Genomic DNA, 26,793 nt, shown 5'->3' on the forward strand with positions numbered 1-26,793 from the left:
ATTTGTCCAGTGCTCACAATACATATTTTGAACAAACTTGCTATCAATGAATCTCGACACTAGGAACAGTTTTACTTCTTTTTTCCACAGTGTTGCAGAAAGTAGTTAAAATCAAATGAATTGGAAATTCAGCTCAATCTATAAATTAAAAATGTTAACTATATTCAACCAAAAAAATTAAAATCTGTAAACAGAAAATACAACTTCCTAGATTTTTTGTCAACTCAACACATTCGATCTTCTCTTTACATGATTCTGTCAATCCTCTCGTTGTTAAAGATGGATGCCTGAAGAAATTAATAAGTAGCTTTTGAAGCAGTTTGGCTTTCAAAGTAGTTAGAGGTCCTGTTTCTGCCCCTGTGCTAACTGGGAACTTTCTTTCTGAGCAGGACACTTGGGCACATCTTGACCTAGTAAAGCCTCAAGGTCTTCTAATTTAGGCCTTTCTCCCAGGTACATCACAATTCAGGTGTTTGCAAGGTACCCATAAGATGGGTAGAACATTTGGAAGAGAGAATTATGGTATTTATTGTTTAGAAAATCCAAAAATCTTATCTCTCATTTTTAGGTATTACATCACCTGATGAAGAAGATCAAAGATTTAGGGAACAGTGTAGAACAAGTGTTTAAAGTGTGAATTGAGAGGCCACAGGAAAAGTCCCATCCTCTTGCTACTTTAAAAGCCAAACTGCTTCAAAAGTTTCCTTATTATTTTCCTGAGACATCCCTCTATAACAAAGAAAGTAAACAGTGTTTTATTTTTCCATAAATATCTCATCTTACAATAACTACTAATGTATATTCTGAAAGTTCTATGTGGCAAGTTGCATAGGAGATTCTGCTTCCATGATCCAGATCTGTATGACAGTCACACCTTACACAGAGTACAATACATACAGATCCCAAGTGCACAATCAACACTCACCAAACTAAAGAATAAAAATGACGTAAGTGTGATCTGTTTTATAAATAAGTGCACATCTCTGCAAATGTAACAACCAACAAGCACCTACTGGGAGGTTCTATGGGTGGGGAAAGCCCAGTTCTAATCTCCTACCAGGAACAGTCCTCTGAACATCTACAGGGAGCCGTATACTACATCAAGAATAACGCTACTGACCGCACTGCATTATCACACATATATAAACTTATTAAACACCAGCCATGCCATCATTAAACTGTGTTTATTAAAGTTAGTGCAAGTTTACAGTAGTACTGGAGTGAAAGTCAAAATAATTTCAAACAACCAAGTTAAAAAATAAAAACAAAACACCCAAGTAGTAGCTGAAGTCCTTAAGGCAAATGACATCACCAATTCCTTTCCGTGAAGATATCAATGCTACCATGAGATCCCTTTCACCATAAGGAAGCTACTGTGGTCTCTGAAATAAGGAGTCTTTAATTTTTGAAAATTGCCATCACTGGTCAAATTATCCCAGTGGCACCAATTGTATGAAATTAAAGTCTCCCTCCCACCCATCTTACATTCACTAATGACTTCTCCATGACAAAAAAGATCCCACAGGAGCCTTGGGACTTTCAGTGGGAAGGGACTGCGTGCGCGCGCGCGCACACACACACACACGCACACACACACGCACGCACACACACACACACACACACACACACACACACACACACACACACACACACAAAAAGATCAAAATCTGATGGAGACAAAATGCAGTCGGGACAAAAGTAAGGTTGAAAAAGATACGGTAGTGAATTGAAATTTCACGAGACAAAAGCAAAATTGAAGCAAAATTCAAAGAAACAAACAGACAAATGTGGCATTTTAAAGATTAACCATTATATTTTAACATATATTTTAAGGTGCCACACATTTTTGTCTTTTTGTTTTGTTTCTTTAGATTTTGCCTGGTATGCTTGCACAGACTGACACAGCTACTTCTTCTAAAATGCTAATTTGAATTTCAACCGACAGAAATTTTAGATCAAACTAATATTTGTACTTGAGCAATCACTGTAGAGAAGGCCAGGACTATAAAGTGGAAAGAAAGAACTACCACCTCTTAAAATGGATGAAACTCCAGGAAAATCTAGCCCCCTGTTATGCAGCAAACTCGATTGCCTGGAAGTCACTTAATAGACTATGGACTATAGTTGAGAGAACCAAGATGAACCTAAGCAAATGAGGCATTTGCAACAACACTTTTCTTTGCAAGTGCAGAGAAGACCAGGCAACTTCACATCTACATCCATCAACACTATGTTCTATATAAGATTTGATGTTAGCTGCCTGAATGCTCTTGATGTTGCCCACTACTTGTCAAAAATTAATATACTACTGCTGTGCTTCTCATTCAAATAAAGAAACAAAGGTTGTAGAGTTGGTTGTTGTGGGTTTTTCGGGCTCTTTGGCTGTGTTCTGAAGGTTGTTCTTCCTAATGTTTTGCCAGTCTCTGTGGCCAACATCTTCAGAGGACGGGAGTAGCACTCTGTGTTCTGGTGCAGTTTGTTTGGGAGTTGAGTATTTATAGGTGTGGGATCAGCTTTTGTCCTTTTCAGGAGATGGGTGATTATAAGATCCCACAGCTAAAAAATACTCAACTCCCAAACAAACTGCACCAGAGCACAGAGTGCTACTCCTGTCCTCTGAAGATGCCGGCCACAGAGACTGGCAAAACGTTAGGAAGAACAACCTTCAGAACACGGCCAGGGAGCCCGAAAAACCCACAACAACAATTAGATCCCGGCCGTGAAAGCCTTCATGAATACAAAGGTTGTAGAATTCACAGAAAGATTTCAAAAATTTAATGCTAAAAGATGTGTAAAATTAAACGAAGTACATTTGACTAAGTCATTAGTCTACACTTGGTGAGTAGTCTAGATTTGACTAATGAACATAAATCTGCTTGGATACATTGGCCAAAATCCTGTTGCTTTTACCACAGCAAATCACACAAGAGCAGACTCATCAAATCAGTGGAGACTTGAGGAATAAAAATCCATGCAAGCTCCACTGATTAAATTGGGAATACTAGAGTAGGCCCATGTGAATTAATGAACTTATGGAAAAGTTGGCTTACCAAATCCCATTGATTCAATAGACCTACTCTAGTGTTACAGTATTTACTGTGCTAAGCAACAGGATTTTGGCCACTGAGTATAACAAGATAATGTTCAATTTACTGAACAGGAATAATTAACCCAAAGTTCTTAATTTCCCAAAAACTGCTTATGAAATACAGTGGTGCCTTGCAAGATGAACGCCTCGCAGGACGGAAAAAACGCAAGACGAATGGTTTTTGCGATCACTATGGTGCCTCACAAGACTTTTTTTCTATGACCGTGCTTCGCAAGACTTTTTTTTTTAGACCAATGCATAGGGAACCTCGCAAGACGATTTTTTCACAAGATGACGATTTTTGCGGAACAAATTAAAATCATCTTGCGAGGCACCACTGTAATTAAAAGTAACCTAAAACATATGCAATTCAGAGGGTCAAATATCTGAAGAAATTTGGAAATTAGTCAAAAGCTGTATAATAGCAGATATAGTAAAATGCACATACTAGACAAGAAAAAACAAAGATTAAGTGCAAATGAATATAAGTACAGTAAACAGCAGGGACAAGAAAGTTAGAAAAAGGAAAAAAAGCTGCAGGTGTGGCCTAAATTCAAGGCAGGCAAAAATAATGAAACATGATTTGCTAAACCAAATCTAAATAAAGTGAATCAAAGGGACAAAACTGCAGTATTTGTGTACCTGAAAACAAAAGAAGCAGGAAGCAAGCTAGCTGGTGTTAGTCATGATAATTAGAAATTTATGTTCCAAAGGCAGACTTTCTTCTCTTATAGGACAGAGGGTCCAAAATTCAAGAAGGATGGCTATCACCACCATGACCTGCTTGTGAGCTTCCCAAAAGTTGGGAGACAGAACACTGGAGTACATGAAAATTGGTTTGATACAGTAAGGTGTTTTGTTTCCTTCACAGAGTCCATGGCAACGTAACAAAGCAAAGGTTCTTTTTTCTCTAGTCAGCTTGTTATTCTAATACGGGATATTTCACATTCAACTGGATATTCCTCAGATGATTCCCATACCAAAAACTAAACACAGCATAGCATAAACTAAGAAGGCCAAAACTGGCATTTGTAATACTGTCAAACGGCAAACTTTACATAAAAATATCTACTTCCAAAGAGGGAGAAAATGAACAAAATCACATTTTAGTGAAAGTTAATATAAACAACACTTTGTTATCCTAAAATTAATTGTACCTATTGTTACTAAAACACTAAATTCAACAAGTTCTTACCAGCTTACTGTAATGGTATTTACAGTAACCACAATACTGGACATTATCTGCACCATTACCTTCTTCTTCACAAAGAAGACCTGCAAATTGTGCACTGAGAAGGGAAAAAGTTAGGATAGTCAGACAGTAAAGATAAACTGCTCAACAAAACATTCAAAACATACTGTTCTTCAGGCCAGGGGTCCCCAATCCCCGGTCCACGGCCCGGTGCCAGTCCATGGCCTGGGCCGGACCGGGCAGTGGAGACAGATATCCCATCACCCGCATGCACTCCCACCCCCTGCACAGCCCCTTCGCGTATGCATGTGAGTGTGCATGCACACAAGTGAGCACCCCCACCCCTTCTCAAGTACGTGCATGCACCCGCATGAACACCCCACTGCTCCTTTGCGCATGTGTGCAAGCTAGCACCCAATCCTTTGTGCATGTGCAGGGGGTGCCTTGCCTTCCCCAACTGGTCCATGGAGTTTAAAAGGTTGGGAACCACTGCTTTAGGCAGTCTCTACTCCTGGCCTATGCATAAAAATCTGCATTTGAAAGTCAGTAAAATCTACTAAAATAATTGGGAATTGCTTTCTTTCCTTATTAGGGGGAGGAAGAAGTCCTCATAATCTAGCTACAGAATGGTATATGAGATTGAAATATGGAGCATAAAAGGAACATACAGCTATACAAAATCTGAAAAGTAAAGCCATATCTACTGTGTAACAGAATTACATGGCTCAGAAAAAACCCCAGCAGGATCCCACTTACCCCAGATATTGTTTACTTACCATGTTACATGGAAAGCCTGACGACATCCATGCTTATTACATGTCATGCAAGCACCAGTGGCTGCCTTACTTTCTCTGCCTTGTTCATCACATATATAACATGTCTATTGAAAAAAAAAAAGAAAGTATAAGCACCCTGTTCTTTTCAAACAAGCTGAAATTGAAACTAGTAAATAAACTCCCTTATGCAACTAAAACAAAACAGGACAGTGCTCCATTTCTCAAGCATACTAACTTAATCCTGTAACTCCATTCTGAAATAATTCTTGACTGTCTGGAATTATGTGGAAAATTCTGTATGAATTACTATTTCACTAGTACAATAACTCACAACATTGATCAACACCTCCTCATTACTGTATATGCATGCCCCCACACCTATAAAACATGGTTGGTTCTGGTAAAGAGACCACCTAAAAGTGAGGAACAACAATGAGGTTTTTGAAATTGCACATTGTGGCCTAAATCCAATTGTTAGATATATTCGCGAAGGCTTTCACGGCCGGGATCTAATGAGCACAGGTTGCTGTCCTCTGAAGATGCTGGCCACAGAGACTGGCGAAACGTTAGGAAGAACAACCTTCAGAACACGGCCAGAGAGCCCGAAAAACCCAGAACAACCAATTGTTCAACTTAACTAAAACAAACCCATTGGCTGAAATTCTGTTGTACATTTAAGCAAGCAGACTGCCATAAATTAAGAAATCTCTGTCAATATTGGCTGAAATCCTGTTGTGCAACTTTATGCAGTGCAAGGCTGATGATGCAGCCAGTATCTGCTGCATACGGAGTCATGCAACACGATATGAAACAGATGTCTACAGAGATTTCTTAATTTACAGCAGTTTGCCTCTAAACATTATACTATTGAAGAACTGCATAACAGGATTTCAGACACTGAATTAATGGTGGAGTCCAATGATGACTTGCCCACTTCCCATGCATTCAGTGGGTCTACTTTAGCTGGAATTATCTATTTGATTTCTAGCTACAGGATGGGCAAGAAGAAACACCAAACAGTAATGTGTCTATATGATAAATAACAAGTGACACCAGCCTCAGAAGTGACACATGTGGATGCTAAGAGAAGAATTTATATAACGCTGCTAAATACAAGATACAAGGCAGCTGGGCACAAGAACTTGTGGAAGAGTTTCCAGAGACATCTCTTGTAACAAATACTGAATGAAACCATGACCCTTGGGAATGTAACACTTGTGTGAGAATGGAGGCACACTCATGACAAATGTTTTGAAGCTGCTGGATTATATCTCCACAGCCCAGCTATTGCTACTGAAGAAGGTATCTCCTGTGTTGAAACACATCTGGAAACTTCATATGGAGGCTGACTAAATGCTTTCAAGAAAGAAACTTTTTTTTTTTCAAATTCTTACTTCAAATTCTAGGAATCAGAACCTGGATAAGCCAGTGTCTCTGAAGTGTTCCTTTCTTTTATACTGTTTGAAACCTTTTAGTTTCAGTTTGGCTTTAATAATTTTTTTACCCTTTAGTGAAGTTGTCAGAAATTTCCTATCAAAATTCAGCAGCAAGGTTTTGGGAGGTGCCTTCAACAAAAAAAAGCTCTGTGCTACTTCCACCACAAAGGCACATGAATGTGTCAGCTGTGGAGGTGACAAACCTGTGACTATCTGACTTCATGCCTCACAACAAGGCAGCTTCTCTTGTATATCTTTCCTTTCTGTCATCAGATCAAATGTATTATGTTGCTTCTTTCTTTAGCTACACCCATACATGAATCCTTTTCCTTGCATATTGTCTTCTGCTTGCGGCCTTTAGTGATCTTGACTAGAGATAGGAACGAACCATCAAAATGCTTGACGACCCACAAATTTTCCCAGGAATTTCCAATGAACCACTAATCGGTTTGTTGGGTTTTTTCTCAACAGGTTTTTTTTTTTAGATAGCCGATTGGCGCCTGCAGAGGCAGAGAGATCAGGCTAGCTTGCTGGCACAGTTCCAGCCAGATACCCTGCTATCTCTGCCTATGGACTCGAGAGAGCAGAGAGAGCAAGGTAATTGGGCAGAACCATGCTTGGCAGGCTCTCTCGGTCTCCACAGGCACCAATCAGCTGATTGGCACCCACAGAGGCAGAAAGATCAGGCTAGCCCACCAGAATGGCAGTTTTCTTTCCACTGCGAACAACGGCAGTGGCGACTGCAACAGGAAAAGGTAGGAAGGTGACGGGGGCATGGGACAAGCTATGGAGGCAAAGAAAGCAGCCCCACCAAACAGCTGTTCAGGAGGCCCATAATAGGCAGAGAGGTCAAACTAGGCTCTAGCTTGCTCTTTGGGCCCAGACCCAACAAAGAGATGAATCAAAGGGGCAAATATTCATAACTTTGTATTCACTAGGGCCACTGGAATTGACAAATACAAGGTGATGTAAATTGCACAAATCAGCCATTTCTGACAAATACTGCAATTCATTTTTTTATTCATCCCTATTATTCAACCTCATTTTTTATTAATTTTAACTAACCACAAACCTGTGAGCCTATCTAGCCTTCTCTCTACCCACTGATTTTCATGCCAACAAAGGCCTGATGCTTAGGAAGGCACATGTTTCCATTTGCTATCTATTGGCTGCTGACATCAAACTGAAGAGCAATGGTCAGGTAAATCTAGAAATCTGTTAATATCTTTTTGAATGGGAAGTAGCATCAGATTCCTTATGCAAGCCTTCTTCTATTCACCCAAATACCCTGTTTCCCTGAAAATAAGACCTAACCTGAAAATAAGTCCTAGTATGATTTTTCAGGATGCTCGTAATATAAGCCCTACCCCAAAAAATAAGCCCTAGTTAAGTTAAACCCTGCATAGTGCAGCATTGTGCAGCAACCAGGAGATGACATGACTGTGTTTGAATAAATGTAGATTGCTGTATGTGAACAAAATAAAACATCTCCTGAAAATAAGCCCTAATGTGTTTCTTGGAGCAAAAATTAATATAAGACCCTGTCTTATTTTCAGGAAAACACAGTATCAAACAGTTAAAAATTTCTCCTTTTTGATCAGCACCAACAGTATGGCCCTAACTCCATCTCTTCTTGAGCAGTATAAAATATCTAGATCAATTTTAGTCTGGAAATTATATCACACAAAGCTGCCTACTTTCTCCGGAAGAAGGTCAAAAGAACCTGAAACTAAGCATTCTCCTAGCCTTCTTAAAAGTTTCCAGTATTATGAAATACTGTATCCTCTTTCGTCAACTTGAAGAAATGGGAAATGGAGCTGCTGAATTGGAACTGAGGAAATTATGATCTTCCAGGTGTTGCTAATCTTCAATTGTCCATAGGTATCAAATGAATAGTGAGGTACCATGGTTTACTTCAGCAGCATCAACCCATGTGTGGTCTGGTGACTGCACTTCTATCAGGTAGATACAATCTGAAAAGATAAGCTAGGGATTTCTTCTCTGTGCTATGGCTTTCACACCACAAGATTTATAGAGCTCTGTGGAGTTTCCCATATTAATTAACAACTAATACAGGTACAGGGAATCTGCATCACCCCAGACACTATTAGCTTACAACACCCAATAATCTTTGACCATTTGCCAAGCCAACTAGGAACAGATAACAATCCAACCATATCTGAAAGGCTAAGGTTTCCCCTTGATGTCCTCTAGGGCAGTGGTCCCCAACCTTGGGCCTCCAGATATTCTTGGAGTACAACTCCCAGAAGCCTTCACCACCACCTGGCACTGTTGATGGATGTCTGATCACAATACAACATTGAACCTTTTCTGGAAAGAACTACTCTTCCCATTAAACAAGATTCAAAACTCAGATTTGGTTTCGTCCCAGCATAGCTGATGCATGCCCAAGCAGCAGCCATAATGAAGAATATTTTTTCCAATAAGCACATCAGATACATTTTTATCTTGTACCGCAGTAATTCTAATTTAATAACATCCAGACTAACTTACTCTAATGTGGTACATATGGAAGCAACCAGGCTACTAACCACTATAATTTACTTTTCATTCTAATTTAAAGATCTTAATTTGCTCTATTTGTTGATAGAACCTTAAAAGTTAACCCGTTTAGGTGTTTGAAAATCTGGTAACATATGTACAGGAGAATGCCTAGCCCTACTCCCTTTATTGTTGCTTTCCTCATATGATAAGTGACACAGTCTGAAGTGCATAGGCTCCCACTCATGTGTAGGTTCTGGATGCAAGCAAGAACCAGATTTTCTAGAGTTTTCATTTTCACATTGAGACTACACATCAGCAAGAACCTGTCCTCTTCAACTCATCAGTCAACGCATGAAGAAATAGAACACAAAGGTGGGCAGGTGAGGAACTCCCTCTACACATTTTGACAAAAGAGGATTTTTGAATCCTTGAAAAAGGGTCCATTTCTAATCTATAAAGCCCTAAACAGTTTGGGATTTGTTAATGACTGCCTTATTTTGCATAAACCTGCCCAGAAATTCCTGTCCAAGCCCTTCTATAGACTTGCTGAGATGAATTTTTACCAGAGCATTTGGTTTTCTATCATTGCCCCATCTACAGAAATCTCAAGAGATGGCTGACTGATACAATATGCCTTCCCTTAACCACCAAGCAATTTCTACCATGTTAACCCAAGCCCTAGGAAGCTGGGTTGTGGGTGTTATTGTTATTGTTATTATTATTATTATTATTATTATTATTATTATTATTATTATTATTATTATTATTATTATTATTATTATTAGTAGTAGTAGTAGTAGTAGTAGTAGTAGTAGTAGTAGTAGTAGTGGTGGTGGTGGTGGTGGTGGTGGTGGTGGTGGTACTACTACTACTACTACTACTACTACTACTACTACTACTACTACTACTACTACTACTGAGTACTACCCTGTTTCTTCGAAAATAAAACCTAATCTGAAAATAAGCCCTAGTATGATTTTTCAGGATGCTCATAATACAAGTCTGTAGCGGTCACCCTGTCACGAATATTCAGCAGTGCATTTGCATGAACCAATAGGGAGCTGTTGGGAGGTGGAGTCAGCTATATAGAAGGGGGCTGTAACAGAGTGTGAGAGAAATCGAGTTTTGAGAGCAGATAGAGAGAAAAGTTTGAAGAGAAAGAGGCAGAGAGAGAGAGAGTTTAGGGAGTGAAAAGTCAGAGTGTTATCTGTATTAGTTAAGATAGAAGAGGTTAAAGGAAAATACTGATTGCTTTGTGTAACTCTGAGAATGTGCTTAAGAACCATTCCTAAAACAACTTGTAACCAATAAACCTGTTTTTATTTCAAAGTAAGTACTGAATGGACCTCCGTCTTTCATAGGAAACATCGTTGGTAAAGAGATAACTGGTGGCAGCATAGTAAAACACGTGCTGGGATACTCGTCTGAGCTCTCTGTGTGGTGAAATAAGCAGGGGCTACAAGGTAAGTGTCACAAAGCCTTACCTCAAAAATAAGTCCCAGTTAAGTGAAACTCCCTCCACCATTGTGCAGCAACCAGAAGAATTTGAATAAATATAGATTGTTGTACATGAAAAAATCCCCTGAAAATAAGCCCTAATGCATTTTTGGAGCAAAAATTAATACAGTGGTGCCTCGCTTAACGAGCGCACCGTATAACGATTAAATCGCATAGCGATCCGTTTTTTCGGATCGCTAATGCGATCGCACAACGTTGTTCCAATAGGGAAAAATTCGCTTTGCGAAGACCGGTAAGCGTTTCGCTTACCGATCTTCGCAAAACGACCCCCGCCGATCAGTTGTTCGGCGGCCAAAATGGCCGCCGGAAGCCGGGAAATGGTCTAAAATGGCCGCGCGCAGCGTTTTCGCGCCCTTGTTAAGCGAGGCAAGGGCGTGAAAATGGCTGCCGGCCATCCTGAAGCTTCGCTGAACGGTGAGTATTTGGCCTATTTGGAACGCATTAAACGATGTTTAATGCGTTCCAATGGAAATCGCTGCCCCGTTCAGCGATGCTTCAGCATAGCGAAGGTTAATCCGGAACGGATTAACCTCGCTATGCGAGGCACCACTGTATAAGACCCTGTCTTATTTTCGGGAAAACATGCTACAACTAGTAAAAGGGCACTAAATCTGGAATATGTCTTGTAAATTTATCTATAACTGTAAGCTGTGAAGGTTTTCAAGTTTTTACAATATCAACTTCCCTATTCTCATCAACTCTACCCCCTTCACCATTCTTCAGTTTCTTCTTTCATATTCCACTGATTGTAATTAATGTCTCCATCCTTCAGTCTAGACTTTCCTCCACCTTTTTACTAACTTTGATCAACAATCTATCTTTCAACAACTGAGACACTGTGATTTGGAAAGAAATGGTGCTTACAATACCAAAACCAGTCCAGTCAATTTTTCTCTCTCTTGCCTATCTCCTCTTTAACTTCTGCTTCACTTTCTAACACTGCACAGAGAAAGACTCTGGCATGGAATGATCTGTGCTTTGCCTTGATTTTACTACAGTGATTAAACTACAGTACTGCAGTGAAAACTCTGCACATAATCCAAGTTCAATTCCTGGTAGCTGATTCAAGGTTCACTCCTTCCAAGGTGAGTAAATTGAACCCACAGCTTGTTGGAGAGGGGGGCAATGTGTAGCCTACATAATTAACTGTAAACTACCCAGAGTGCTTTAATCACTATGGGGCAGTATATAAGCAGCATGCTTTTTTTACGCTTCCCACGCTCTCTAGCAACTGGTTAAACTGTGCTAGACCATGATATTAGCCTCTTTGTGGTGCCATGCCAGCTAGGCTCTCTGCTTTCCTTCTCTCTCTCATTCCATCCCCTTTCGGGACTCCTAGTAGCAAACCCAGATAGTTCTTGCATTTCTACAGGTGGTATTCAAAGAAGAACTTCCCTCCAATGTGATTAGCGTTACATTTTTTTAAGAAAGGGCTATAATTGGCAATTTTCTCTTCTATTAAGTTTTTTAAACTGCAGGAGCACCTTAATACATGGACTGATGATGCCATCTTTGCTTCCTGACCTACAGTATTTTTCTCGCCTATCAACTGCAATATCCTCTTTTTCTAGCCACACCATTGCTTCTTCTCCTTACACTTTCCACTTCTCAGTCTCCAACTCCTCTTGTCCCCAAGTGTGTGAGAGACATACAGCAACAATAAAGAAAACATGAATGGTAATTTCTCTCAGGATACAAAATGCTCATGAACACTGAAGAACATAACAAGACTCCTCTTGGATCATACCAATGGTCAAGACAGGAAGGTGTGTTCTATCAAATAGGGGTAGTCCTGCCTATTTAGTTACTATTGAAAAGGATTAGATACTGAGACCCTTCTGTGATAATATAACAAAAAACAGTAGAAATGTTTATAAAATGACATTGCTATGCTGTCTGTACAGTGAGTTTTTAAAATATACATTCACTCTTCCACAAAGAAGAAAAAAATGTTGCATTTTGCAAATGCTTAATTCACAGACATGGTTGCTTTTTCCTTCAAATTTCACTATAAAATTCTCATAGCTTTTTGCTCTATCACATTTACAGTGGTGCCTCACAAGACGAACACCTCACAGGATGAAAAAACCACACGACGAATGGTATTTTCGATCGCTATGGTGCCTCGCAAGATGGCTTCTTCTATGGCTGTGCTTCGCAAGACGGTTCCCCCCCCCCGATACTGATGCCTCGCAAGACAAAAAAAATTGTCTTGCGAGGTTCCCATAGGAATGCATTGCAATGCATTCCTATGGGAACCCGCTTTTTGCAAGACGATTTTTTTGCAAGACAGTGCTACTCGCAGAACGAATTACATTCATCTTGTGAGGTACCACTATCTCTTTAGTAGATCTGTAGAAGAGGGTACATAAGATAAAATATGTGAAACAACCAATCCTTTTCAGTGTCAAACAGTTAAAGAAATGCCCACTAACAAAGCATGGATACGGTTATAAATAGGCATCAAAGAAACAGTAAGGACTCTAGGGTCTCTTTGCACTTATACTCCCATCTGCATTAAATGGCAATATCCACAGAGTTCTTAGCAGCACACCACATATTTTGTTCTGTAACTATTACTCATTAGCTGCGGAGTATGCATGCAATGAGTGTGCATAGTAAAGAACCAGCATGTTTCTCTCACATTATAGGAAATACTGCAGCTACATATGGTACACAGATATATACCTTCCAATCTGCATAATAAACGAAGTAGGATTTGTAATGTTCAGAATATGCTTCAGATTATATGATTAAATGGTTCTCCCAGTACAGTCTTAGACATTCTTGAGACAAGGCATACTTGAGAAAAGTTTTCTCCCCCCCCTTTTTTTAAAAAGGTTCTGTAAAATCATGAAAATACCATGCATATTTATCATATTAAGATAATCCTGAACAATCCAATCAACAGATATGTGTATGCAAAGAACTGTCTATGTTGACCTACGTGTATCTATTGACTAGGAATACTTCCTGATCAATGCAACCAGCTTCTACAGAGTATATTAGAGGGGGAGAAGGAGAGAAGCAAAGAGAGAAAAAGCCCAAGCAGAAACTCAGTCCCTATTCTAAACAGTTGATGACTGCTGTCAAACCTGACAAACACAGGTGAATTGCACATTGTTCCTTATCCTCCAAAGAACCATACATGAAGCAACCAACCAAGTTTCAACACAAAGAGTCACTGGAACCGTATTCCCCTCACTGCACAGAACAGCAACACAGTATGAAATTGTACCATAGCCAAGTAAAAGAAGACTTCTTTCTGTAAATGAACAATTTTCACATTTCATTTCCATTACTGAAATAGAAGAAAATATGATGTGGGAGGGGAAGGGGTTCAAAAAACGTTATTTGGAAGAGTCAGTCAGAAACTGTATAGTGGAAGTCACCAAAAGTTGAACATAACAAAAAAGTCAAAACACTTGTGAATCTTGAGGGACTCCTGGAAATTATGTCAAAGAAATCTACTGAGGCAAACAAACTCATGCAAGTAACTTCCTTTATGTCAACAGAATTTACTTTTTTTGAACAGTTGATTCTCTCATCAAAATATTTTGATATTCCTGTTCAATTTCAAAAGCAGCTTGTCACACACAATCCAGCTACTGTTTAAGGGGGGGGAGTCAAATCCCTAAATTCATTAAATCACCTATACTGCACTTTAAACTCTAACTTGTGTGGGATGTTACATTTTATATAGCCTTATTTTTTGCATTATAATACTTGACATCTTATAAAGTTTAAACTATTGAGAAGATATGTTAAAAGCTAATATTTGATTGAAAGAACAGGCATAGTTAGCTGAGGAATGATATCAGGGAGGAGTCTCAGATTTCTATACTGCAACATACTCCCTGTGCATCTAAAGATGTTCATTGGAGCTGTATTGTATTCATACATATACTGCACTTCATCTCCTTGGTATCATGGCCTTTTCTCCAGACTGAAGGAGATGGGATAGATCATGGAATACCATGCACAGTCAATTTCACTCAACCACATGGCAGAGACACGTATCTTGCTCTATCCACCACTACTCCTTTGTAACTTCTGCAATTTGCAATCACGTTTACCTATTGACTACTCACTGAAAGATCTGAGTCATCATATCTATACAGTCTGCTTTCGCACAAATGCCTCCATATTAGTAATATACGAATGTGTACCCAAGGCCCAAAGGCAGGGTGAACCAATACAATCGAAAGTGCCTATCGTTCAACTGACTTCTCATGCTATTTTTATATATACAGTAGCAGGAAAAAAAGAATACCACATAGATTTCCTCAATAACAAAACAGTTGCTCAAAGATGCTTGTTTTTAAAAAACAAATAAGAGGTACAAAGACCACTATATAAGAAGAAAACTGAAAAGGCAAGAACAGGTTAATATAGTTTATTTCCTTAATATCCAATTCTATTCTCTATTAAGCATTTAATATAAACCTTTATTTTCTTATTAAGGAATTTATCAATACTGTAATTCTCAGTGCTAAATACAGTGATTACTGATCAAATAGAAAATGTTGTAATACTTTATTAATCACCTTGGAAAGCTACTTGATCACAATAAATGCTCTAGTCTATTCTGAAAAATATAAGGTAAATATATAGTAACTGATATAAATTTCAGTGTGATATTACAGAATAATTTTACCAATTTAGTTTCATATAAAATTTTCTAAAGAAACTACAAAACTTTGACAAAACAAACTATATTTGCCTTTAAACAGAAGTCAGTAAAATTATCAAATATTTACTTTATATAAAGAAAGTAAATATATTTAAAAAGTAATGTAATTATACCTTATTATAACGATCATGAGGGACAGACTGCAACACGATAGGTTCCATTGTTGAAACATTTGCAAACTGCACCTCGGGAATGTACAGAGCACAAACCACATGAGCCCAACCTGTAAAAAGTTATCTGTATTTTATTCTTAAAGACTTTTGACAACACAAATAGAACAATTTGAATTATATCAAAGAACTTGTTTAACAATATGTGTATTTCAACTGTCTATTAACACATAAGAACATGCAGAGACAGATAAGATTGTAACACATTTCCAAAGTATCACGATCCTAACCTGTAAAAAACTGATACAAATTAGATGTCTTTGCAAATCAATGCTGTGATCTTCTATGCAGTTCTTATTTCTCATTAATTTTTCATTAAAACTAGTGGGGTTAAATATGCATGAACGGGAACAAACCCTATGACATCCAATGGTTTCTCTTCATGGAAGCTTTTCCGTAGGAAAAAAAATGAATTTGTGCTTCTCCTCTTGTTGCTTACTTCTAAGATGTCACATATGTTGCTATGTACTGTCCTAGGACATTTAGGTAATAAAGCAGTATATTCCTCTTTTCAGTAATTTCTAACGATATTTCAAAGACAATTAAGATATTCCTCAGATTCCATCCCCCCAGAGAGTCTTGATCCATATAAGAGACTTATATTTCAGGTACAGTATTTTTGGTTCCCATGAAATATGTGTTCACTTAACAAAATAATGTAGCCATGTCTCCTACTGTTTAATTACATAAAGAGCTCAGCATGACAAATTATGTTGCTATTTAAGGTTTGTCCATATTCTGTACAGCTTTATATAGGGATTTCCCAAGCAGTTTAATACACCAATTCCCCAACATGAAAAGTAGCAAAATAGCAGCAATGTTCAAAGCATAATCACATCTCTGCACAATATATACAGTAGTAGAGTTAACTACCTACCATGCGACATAAGCCATACTGCATAAGACATATATACAAATGCTATATCTCCGTTATTACAGATTACAGTAGATAAAAATAAATGATTTAAAAAAATAATCAATTTAAATCATTTAAAAATCAGATGTTTAAAAATTTTAAACCAAATCTGCCGTTACACATCAGAGGCTCTAACAGGATACTCTCCTGAGCGGCCAGATGAACTACGTCAACAAAAGTCAAAGCCATTCAGTTAATATTCAAACTTTATAGTGATGTAAGCTAAAGATTTTTTTAAAATTCCATTTTACTAGCAATTGTTAAACTACTGGGACTCAGAAACCCTTTGCTACCTGCTATAAATCGCTCAGGTATCTACCAGTAACCTCCAACATACTTCTTCCCCATTTCTGATTACGAGATGTCTCTCGTGTTCTTGAAATTGTATACTGTCCTGGCAATATTTATTCCCTGGTCCTCTCCAGTTCTTTCCAGCTGCATATCCCCTATTTCTTCTTCTATAAATTTTTGTTCTTCACATTCTGATCTTCAGCAAAGTCATTCTGGGGCACAATCAGTCTCACATTTTTGTGCCGTCTACAATCAGCCAGCCATTCTTTGTCCCTTTCTTCCTACTTCCTCACAAACATTCTCATTTACTTCTGCTTCTAGGTCCTCTAAGAACAAAAATTATCTCAGAATTCTAGCCAGTGCAACTTGGTACAACCTTTAAAAATATTCATGAATAGGAAATAACATTTCAGAATTGCTACATAGCACATCTGCTGCCACAGATAATGTAATAAAGTACAATTATCACTAGAAGTATCTTTCAGCTTCACCTTTTAAAGCCAGTAAACAGGGACAGAGGACATGATGCAGAAATATGTTGAGAGCATGTGGGGAAACAGGTAGCTTTATGCAACATTTTCCAACACTATTTACAAATATATGTTAAATAGAAATTATATGTGATGTTTTAAGGCAAACACACAAAAACTTGGTACATGAGTGACACTTTGCCACAAAGTTACAAGGTATGCAAATAATAAATTGTCACATCAAACTCCAAAAGAGACTATATATTAACATACTCCAAGAGTCAAATATAATGCACTGGCATATCCAAACTAAATATGGCATTACACATATTATAGGCCACTGATTTGTTGGGTTTTGTCTACTAAACAGGAACTGCAGATGACTGGATCTGGACCATGGAGCAGAGGGGGTGCCTATGCCCTGCCACAATCTCTATGTACACTAGTTCCCCAAGTGCCTATTGTATGCCCTGGGAAGAGAGTTGTTTTCGGTTCTATTACAGAAATAAAGCCTCAAGAAGAGCATGTTATGTACATAATATCACTTCCGCTTAGTCCCTCAGGCCTCTCTCCCAGGGAGCTCCAGCAATAATTCCCTTGAATAAAATGCCCTCTTCTGCCAGCCTTACCAAAAGTGAAAGAATGAGAAGAAAAAATGGAAGAATAGGAAGAATTAGAAAAAACTGCTGCCTCTACACAAAAACAATTCTCACCTCCACCTGAAAAATGGACCCTATGATCTAGTGACACTGCATTCAATTCCAGTAATCTAAAAACAGTTTAAAGAAAATAAAATTAAGAAGTAGAACTCTAGCAACTTCACAGAAATATGAATGTAACTTTTTATCTGACCTAACAGAACAGCGACTCTCTGGAAGCATTTTCCTTTCACAAGACAGACATCTGCAATACCCTCCTTATCCCAGAAACAAAAATCAAAGAGTTATTTCAAAGGTCAAGTTTTTAAGCCCAAGTGATTCCATCCTCAGCAATATGTACATGAGGATTTTGTCCCTTCTTCAAATTGTCAATTGTCCAAACCAATGTTTATTTCCTAGCCACTCTCAGATCCATCACAAACTCTTTTTCCTTCATGGCCAAATCCCTCTACAAGTTGTTTTCTGAGTGGTGGGGGTTGTGGGTTTTCTGCCCTTATTTCTCTTCATACCCCTTTACATCCCAAAATATCCCTGACCATGAAAAGTTCTCCCCCTAAATGACTACCCTTTCTCTTTTTTCCCTTTAGTACAGGAACTCTGTCCTTGACAAGATGCTGCTTTCCTACATCAAATCATATCTCTTCATGAAGCCTCTGGCACAAGCTGTCTGAATGCAATCATATATGCTTATTCAAAAAGCCAGTATCACTGTGTTCAATAGAGCTTATTCTCAGGAAGACATAAATCGGATTGCAGAACTTCCGTATATTAATTCAACTGTGGCTAAGTATATGTAAGTGAAAGAAAGAAATGCATACTCTATGCTTGCATTCATCTCCCTCCACTGCCAATGTTTCTCTACTGCATTCATCCCCCTCCACTGCCAATGTTTCTCTACTTTTGCATTTATCTCTCTACACCACCAATGCTATTTCCTCTATGTTAGAACGTAAGCCTCTCAGTACAGAAAAGTGACATCTTAACTTTGTAATACAAGGAATCTTGATTGCAGCATCTGCTGAACAAAAACAGGACACACACATAAATGTGGTACCTTTTGACATTTAGGTTCTTAGTGGCAGGAAAAAAAACTGAGGCTCTGCCGTGTTCCCTGATAGTGAGAGAATTCTGAGATTCTGAATCCTCCAAAATAGCTTAAGGATTTTTTTTAAATCCTGAAAATTTGATTGCAGATTTTTAAAAATTTGCTTGGACCCACACACATGTACATTCACTCCCACAAAATTACATATTGTACTTCCCCCTTCATATCAGCTCTTTATATTTTTTTTCCTACAGAGACTGGCAAATCTCTCTAGGACTACCCTGTAAGAAAACAGCACAAGCTAAGTTCCAAAGTCACCTTCCAGAAAAACTGCAACAGGATCACCTGGGCAGCAGGAATGGGTTTTCAACTACACAGGCAACCAGGCAAATGTTTAATTACAAAGCCCATGCAATCTTGGAGGTTATTTCCAAAGCCAGAATCCAGTTAGAGTGCTTAGTGTGAGTTGAGACTCACTGGAATCAATGGTGATTTAACTTCAGATTATCTTGCTCCAATGAGACTTGGCCATAACTTATTTAAACCGGACTGAGTCTTTAACATGGGTACATAAATACAATTTGTGCAACTAGGGATATGCATGATTAAAATTTTAGTATTTCTCTCATTGCGGGATCTTGCAGGAGATGTCTCTTTCATTTTCACATTTCCATGTACCATTCATTTCCTTTTACAGTGGGGTCTCGACTTACGAACGGCTCGACATACGAACGATTCGACTTACGAACCGGTCTCATAGGAATATATGACTCGACTTACGAACTTAGATTCGAGTTACGAACTCTTTTTTTCCTTTTTTTAAAGCTAAGTCATCTTAGGTTAAAAGGAAAAAAGAAAAAATATCCCCCTCTAGTGGCAGAAGGCGGAATAGCAGCTTCTCATTAGTTTCTATGGACGAAAAGAGCAGATACGGATTAAATGGTTTTCAATGCATTCCTATGGGAAATGCAGATTCGACTTAAGAACTTTTCGACCTGAGAACTGCCTTCCAATACGGATTAAGTTTGTAAGTCGAGACCCCACTGTACATGAAAGGGAAAGCCTCTTTTGAATTACCATTCCATGTTTAAATACTTCAAAAATCCTAATGAACCCTTCAAAATTACTACAAAAAAACAGAGGTGGGGCAACAGAGAATCAATCTACTCCAAAAGCAAGCAATAGTATGTGAGGGGAAAAATAATTCATCAGACATATGCAGGCACTAGTTTCTAATATCATATTTATCACCTGGCAACAGATGAGGAGCAGAAACCATCATCAAACTAACAGAATAAACACACATTAGATTAAACAAATAACAATTTTTCAAAAGGTTACGCAGTCCAGATAGATAGATAGATAGACAGAGAGAGAGAGAAGAGAAAAAAAGAAAGAAAAACCACAGACACAAATACACATATATAACCCTGTCTCCCAAAAAGCAAGAAAAGCAACCAAACAAATAAAGGCAAATAATAATAATAATAATCAAACCACTAAAGCTACTAGAATATGGTGAGATTTTTTTCCCTACTACCATGTGATGCACTTCTCAGAGTCCTAGAGGTAACAGCAGACAGGCCAGGTGACTGCAAAAATAATTCAAGAGAAGACCACAAAACAAACCCAAAGAGGAGGAAATTGCCAAAGAAATCAGGGGCAAAAAATCCAAACAATAATCTGAAGAAGGCACACTTGTACAGGCAGGCTGCATGGCAGGAGCAGCAAAAAGTTAAAAATATTTTTTAAAAAAAGTTTTAAAATCATGGAAAGAAACAAAAAAAGAGGAAAGGATCCAAGGCAGACAGACAGCAATCCAAGACGGAATTCTTCAGGAGCTTAACACACACCACTCCCCTGAGAAACAACCGAAGGATAGAGCATTCCCTTCTGAGCTCCTGATCCTTTTAGAGATACACAATTCCCACCCACCCCAGGTGTTCTAATTAGGTACTAACACTATTAATGAAAAATTTCTCAGGCAATTTGACAAAGACTGTAAGGGCATCAAAAGGTTACATGAAAGAGGAAACAAGAAGCACAAACTTTGTGTAATGATTCATGTTTAGAGGGGTTTTTCCCACCAATCACCAAAAAAAAAAAAAAACACCACAAATTACACAGAAGACAGCCTCTTTAGTGTTTCAGATCTTTCATTTAGAGGCCCATCTTAACATGCAAGCACCACAGAATTAGAAAAGGTTTAACAATACACAAATACTTTTGCAACACTCAAAATAAAATTCCAAAGAAAGCATTCTATCAATTTACCTCAGAGACTGACAGACAGGAATCACTTCCTATCACCAACTCTCCATAAAGCTTATTTAGATACACTTTACAAGAACATAAAACTAAGCCTTCTGGTTGATGTAGTGTTGGAGGAGACCTCCACCTGCTGAATATCTGCTTGTTGTGCAGGTGTTAAAAGGACAGGTGCCCTGTTAGAAGGGAGAGGTGACAACTCTACGAAACACTTAAATGTAAAAACAACCAAACATAATACAAAATAGCATAATGCACTGGATAACATAATTGTGGAACATCTCTGCCAGTCTCCTCACTGTTTTAAGCTCTAAATAAAAAAACCATGTCAACCTTCCAATCATTTTTTTTCCTTCTTCAATGTAACAGAGAAATGAACAGAACAATGCTGCCTTTAAAGCGAAGTTTAAGTTGAATATTTTTCCATTCCAAAGATTACAAAGAGAAGTAAACAAACACTTATTTCACCTCCACTAAAATGAACATGAACTGGAAGTACTTGGTATTGGAACAAGATGCAGCTGAACATTTGTCAAATAATATTTTGTCAAAGAGAACATAAAATAACATGAAATATGTGTTATCTTTCATTCTACCATAACACTTTCTGGTACAGTACTGTATTTCATTTAAATACAAGGGCAAAAAACTACACTGTTGGCAAGGCAAAATATTTATATATATAGACCAGAATATTAATTGCTTAAGTTACAATCCAAATTATTAAAGTATCACCATGTGTGAGAAATACATGTCAGGTTGACTGCCATTCATGGGAACGAGAAAATTGCTTTGTTTTTTTTTTCACCACTGATAGATGAAGTTATGTTGGAAAACCATTCTGGCCAAGTGTTATTTTTTTTCCTTGCTGTTTGCTTGAACAACAGTTTTGTGCTTTTAATAGTCCAAACTGTGTTACGGAATTCAAATCAGCATTTATAGTAGTTAAGAGTAACCAGGTGTTTCTACCAGAAAGGGCTAAAGTCAAACTAAACCTCTATTTCATATATTACAAGGTGCTTATTCCAGGTAATGTAGAAGTTAAAGCCACAGCTTGCTCTCTGAAAACCTCTGGTGCTCATTTTTCAGTTCCCTTTTCTTCAAGAATTCATAATCTTATGTAACAAGACTAATATGTCCCATCTGCTTTCTGCCACTAGGAATAACATGTTCTTCTGCCAAGAGCCTGAGAAATCGACCTACTGTGTTTCTGGATACTGTTTATGAACAAAAAACAATATTCAAAGCCACTTTTGGTGAGCTAATAATTTTGTCAAAACATTTTCCCCCAGACTATTACATGTCAGTCTCTTATACCACTTACTTTTCAGGCAATAACAAAAACAACTGGAAATCTTTTTGAAGACCTAAAATTATTGTAATGGTCTCTTAATCAAGTAAGATATTCTTCCAAAGCTGTAACAGAGAATAGCCATATTTTAATAAGTTTTACTAAATCTGGGGTTCTGAAAAGCCACTATACGCTTGTTATAACTGCTCTCACACACTAGAAACCTTACTAGTTGGGGGTAAACAACCTTTCTACAATTTCAGATATAAGCCTGGTAATCAGAACCTCAGGCAACTGAAAAGACAACATATGGGAAAGATCAGCAGTGATACTAATCACATCTAACTTGCACAAGCAATTTTCTTATTGTTTCACTCTCACCAGAGTTCAGATATCATCATGACTATCTTGACTTTGGATTCGCACTCCCAAAACAAAAATGGTTTAAAACATATTTTCAAAGCTGTTCTGGGCTAAAAATGTACTCCCTTGAGATTTCAGCATCATTTTAGTGTCTGCCAATTTATACAGGACACAGAAGAAAATGTACTGCACTTTGAAGTGTCTCTCTCCTTCTCCATCAATTCTTGCTCTTGGTAAGTTATTCATCTGTCCAGGAATTGCTGGAGAGCCCTGGAAGATCATTGTGCTTTCTATAAGTTGCCCATGAAGGAATAAATTATAAGTACAGTGGTGCCTCGCAAGACTATTAATCCCCAAGACAATGGGTTTTTGCAATTGCTGTGGCACTTCGCAAGATGATGTTTTCTATGGAGGATTTTCACAAGACAATGTTTTGGTCTATGCTTCGCAAGACTTTTTTTTTTTTTTAGACCGATGCTTCGCAAGATGTTCCCCCCCCCCCATTGGAACACATTAATTACATAAGACCTACTTTTTTATCCCAAAAAAGTAGGGGAAAAAGTGTATGCTGTTGGCTTTCCAGGATCTGCCTCCTGGAAAGCCAACAGCATACACTTTCTCCCCCAATTTTTGGGGATAAAAAAGTAGGTCTTATGTAATTAATGTGTTCCAATGGGGGGGGGAACCATCTTGCAAAGCATCACCAATGGAGTTACGGCTGCAAATTTAAATGATACAGGATGGTGAAAATAGCCAGAAACCAAAGGATAAAGAGATTCTAAAAACACCAGGGAAATCACAAATGCAGTCCCCCATTAGCACAAATTACGCAGTTGAGTTCCCCACATTTGGGGAAATCATAGGGTTCAGTACACCTGAAGTACAATGAGTGAGCCTTACCCTGGAAAAACCACTTTCATGACCATGGTATTTCCCCTGCAAGATATGAGCTGGAGTGGCCCTTGCACCTCCTACCCCCTTCTGTGCCCTGCCCCCCCCAAGGCATGGTGACCCCCTGGCTGCACCTCCTGCTCAGTACAGGGCTGCACAGCCCCAGTCCTGCCAGAGGCCATGAGAGCTCCTCAGTGTTTTGGGGTGCCCTGCTGGACCCCCATCAGGGGCTAAGTGTTCCTCCCACAATTCTACAGTGCTCAGGTATTAGCATATGCTAATACCTTATCCTAATACACTGCAGGAGATGCAGCCAGGGGGTCACCATGCCTTGGGGGGGGCAGGGCACAGAAGGGGGTAGGAGGTGCAAGGGCCACTCCAACTCATACCTTGCAGGGGAAATACCAAGGTCATGAAAGTGGTTTTCCCAGGGTGAGGCTCATCCATTGTACTTCAGGTGTGCTGATCCCTATGATTTCCCCAAACTCAACTGCATAATTTGTGTTAATGGGGGATTGCATTTGTGATTTCCCTAGTCTTTCTAGAATCCTTTCTATCTCTTTTTTTCCTCATCAGGACCTATTGCAAAAGCAGAAAGTCCTGATGATGTCTTCTATTGCATTCTCCCTCTTTTTCTCCCCAGTGGTAAAGATTCAGGGCAAAAGGAGTCACCATTATCAGGAGACAGGAGGCTGCTTTGACTCCTTTCATCTTCTTTCTTTGCTGCTGGAGAGGAAAAGAGGGGGAAGGCCATCTGACACCCATTGCATTTCCAAAGGCAGTGCAGGTGAGGGGATTGCTTTTCCCCAATATGGTAGATTTCAGTGCATTTGTATGGGAAACTGTGTTTTGCAAGATGATGTTTTCTATGGACAATTTTCGCAAGACAGTGATTTTTCCCCCATTGGAACACATTAAATAGATTTCAATGCATTCTAATGGGGAATCCCGTTTTGCAAGATGTTTTCGCAAGACAGCGATTTCTACAGAATGAATTAAAATCGTCTTGCGATGCACCACTGTATATTGCAAACATATTGGGATGACCCTTCCCCATCATTTACAGAATCCATCTGGAAAATATCCTCTTAATAATATTAAGTATGTGCCATCAAGTTGATCCCAACTTATGGTGACCCTCATCAAGATTTTCTAGGTATAAAAGTGCTCAGTGCTGATTTACCCATCCTCTTAATAGGTGTTTGCAAAAGTTGTCCTTAAATTAAAGAGAATGGCTGAACCTTTGAGTCAAGAGAATCGTTTTCTTCCTAAAGTGGTGCTGATCAACTGATTTGGATTAGATTGGGAAGAATTGGGGGGGGGGGGGGCCTGTTGCTTCATTCATGGAATTCTTGGGACAGTTGAGCAAAAGGAATTAAAATGTGGAGCAAAATGTTGAGGGGGGTGTAATTATGCACAAAAAGAAGACCCAGAATCTTTCTATTAGTTTTGTATTACTCAGTGCTGACCACAAGTCAATCCCAGTTCTGCAACAGATGATTGAAAAGAGTAAATCCTCACACTATTCGCAAAACTTTGCATCAAAATTGCAGCATGTAGGACAAAATTTAAAATTTAAAGTTCTGGCTATCTCAACACTTACAACATCTCATCTTTGGAAGTGGAGGGCTTCTCTCCAAAAAAAAGTTCACATTTATTAAATCAGCAGTAACTCTGTATCCTCCAAATGTCTTATACTACAAACCCGTTTAGCAACACTCAGCATGGCTAATGATCAGAGATTATGGGAGTTGCAATCTACAATATCACACTGAAGACACCACACTGCCTATCTCTTTATATGAAGTAAATTTATATCAAAATACAGGCATTATCAATTATAAGCAGTTATATAAATCAGATACTTTAGCAGCCAACTTTTGCATCAGGGTTTCCTTTTTTCTGAGTTTCCTTTTTTCTTTAAGACTGCAACACAGCCTTTAAGAAATTCACAGAGATAGAAAGCTGCTGACTCAAAAGCTAGCATGTGACATTCCTTACAAGCTTAGGAGATCCCTGCTCTAACCCTTAAAAAATGACGACAAAATTATTGCATTGTTAGTTGGCTTTCAACCAAGCAGCTGCCTTCCAGAAATCCTGTTATAAAGCTGACAAAAAATGCTGTAGCCCAGCATTCCTGATCATCATCCAGTTGGAACAGATTTCAATCCAAGCACAAGCTTTAAATAAGCTGAGCTAAAAAGCTTTGTTGTACAGGCTGTATGTTGGCTTCTGAGCAAACTAAAAGCAAGATTACCATAAAGTACTCAGTATTTGCAGAAACAAAAATTTACCTTTGTACATGCACCTTATCAATTAAATACACTCATCCACTGCAACTGTTTTTTTCAGAGATACTGGGCTAAGGGTTGGGGAAATTCTGGCATCCATTTTTTGCTGAGGGTCCTTTACACAAGGCAAGAAAGACTGAACAAGTGAAACTTGAAGGGAGTAGTAGTGCTACTCATTTATCTATACAGTGATTAAACCCTATAGAAATATGGCAAGGTGTATACTTTCCAGGTATGAAAATCAGTCATTATACAAATGTTTACAGAGGGGGGGAAATTCTTAAATATAAGTGGGGACAACTGAAAACAGAGAGAAAAGACTAGAATACAAAAATTAGCAATACTACCAAAGTGTATATGAAGTTGCATCTGGATCTCCAAAACACCCTATCTACAGCTTTTAACAGCACACACTGTCTGATGAGTCTCTCCAGAGCCGAGAACATTATGATTTCTAATGAACTTTTTCTAGTCTTCACTAGTTTGGATCAGCAACAGATATTTATAGTGACTCTTACCCCACCTACAGAAATATGTGTTACTAACATGTTAGTATCGCCATTCCTCTCACCTACTTCTGCACATTTTTATTCAATAGTGAAAAGCATTCCCTTTAAGAATTTGGAACCTAAAGGGAGCTGCAGAGTCAATTTGTTTCTCTTCCTGCTTCCTTGTCTGCTCTTTCTTGAAAACCAAACTACTTTTCCCCCCTTTGGCTGAAAGCTCAAACTCAAGCTATGTGGATCCCTCAATAAGGTAAAAACACTTGGGGAAGCCTCCCGGGGAGACCTTAGGTCTATCCCACCTGACTATGCAGAGCTATAAATATACAATGATCAAGAATAGAGTTCTCTCATCTATACACTTGAATGATACGTATCTAGAGTCTTCCCAGGTACCTTCAGGAAACTTCCACAATAGTTTTTTATC

General features: G+C 38.5%; 1 protein-coding gene, 1 non-coding gene and 1 pseudogene across 8 annotated transcripts in view; 1 reads left to right on the plus strand and 2 right to left on the minus strand.

Moving 5' to 3' along the window:
• Nucleotides 1–26,793, minus strand: part of MLLT10 (MLLT10 histone lysine methyltransferase DOT1L cofactor) — a 144,363-nt gene that overhangs the window by 84,538 nt on the left and 33,032 nt on the right. For 6 of the 7 annotated variants that reach the window (XM_073003068.2, XM_020801776.3, XM_020801806.3 and 3 more), the window contains 3 exons: nucleotides 15,322–15,431; nucleotides 5,057–5,160; nucleotides 4,284–4,377 (listed from right to left, as the gene is read on the minus strand). In XM_073003068.2, coding sequence (XP_072859169.1) covers nucleotides 4,284–4,377; nucleotides 5,057–5,160; nucleotides 15,322–15,431 — 308 coding nt within the window. The remainder of the gene's footprint in view (nucleotides 1–4,283; nucleotides 4,378–5,056; nucleotides 5,161–15,321; nucleotides 15,432–26,793) is intronic. The other variant, XM_020801798.3, reaches the window with a different exon arrangement.
• LOC140701489 (U1 spliceosomal RNA) lies at nucleotides 23,469–23,632 on the minus strand. Its single transcript, XR_012080420.2, has one exon. It is a non-coding gene; the product is annotated as a U1 spliceosomal RNA (small nuclear RNA).
• Nucleotides 23,954–24,108, plus strand: LOC140701495 (U1 spliceosomal RNA; annotated as a pseudogene).

This window comes from Pogona vitticeps, chromosome 6 (genome assembly GCF_051106095.1).
Source record: "Pogona vitticeps strain Pit_001003342236 chromosome 6, PviZW2.1, whole genome shotgun sequence".
NCBI lineage: Eukaryota > Metazoa > Chordata > Lepidosauria > Squamata > Agamidae > Pogona > Pogona vitticeps.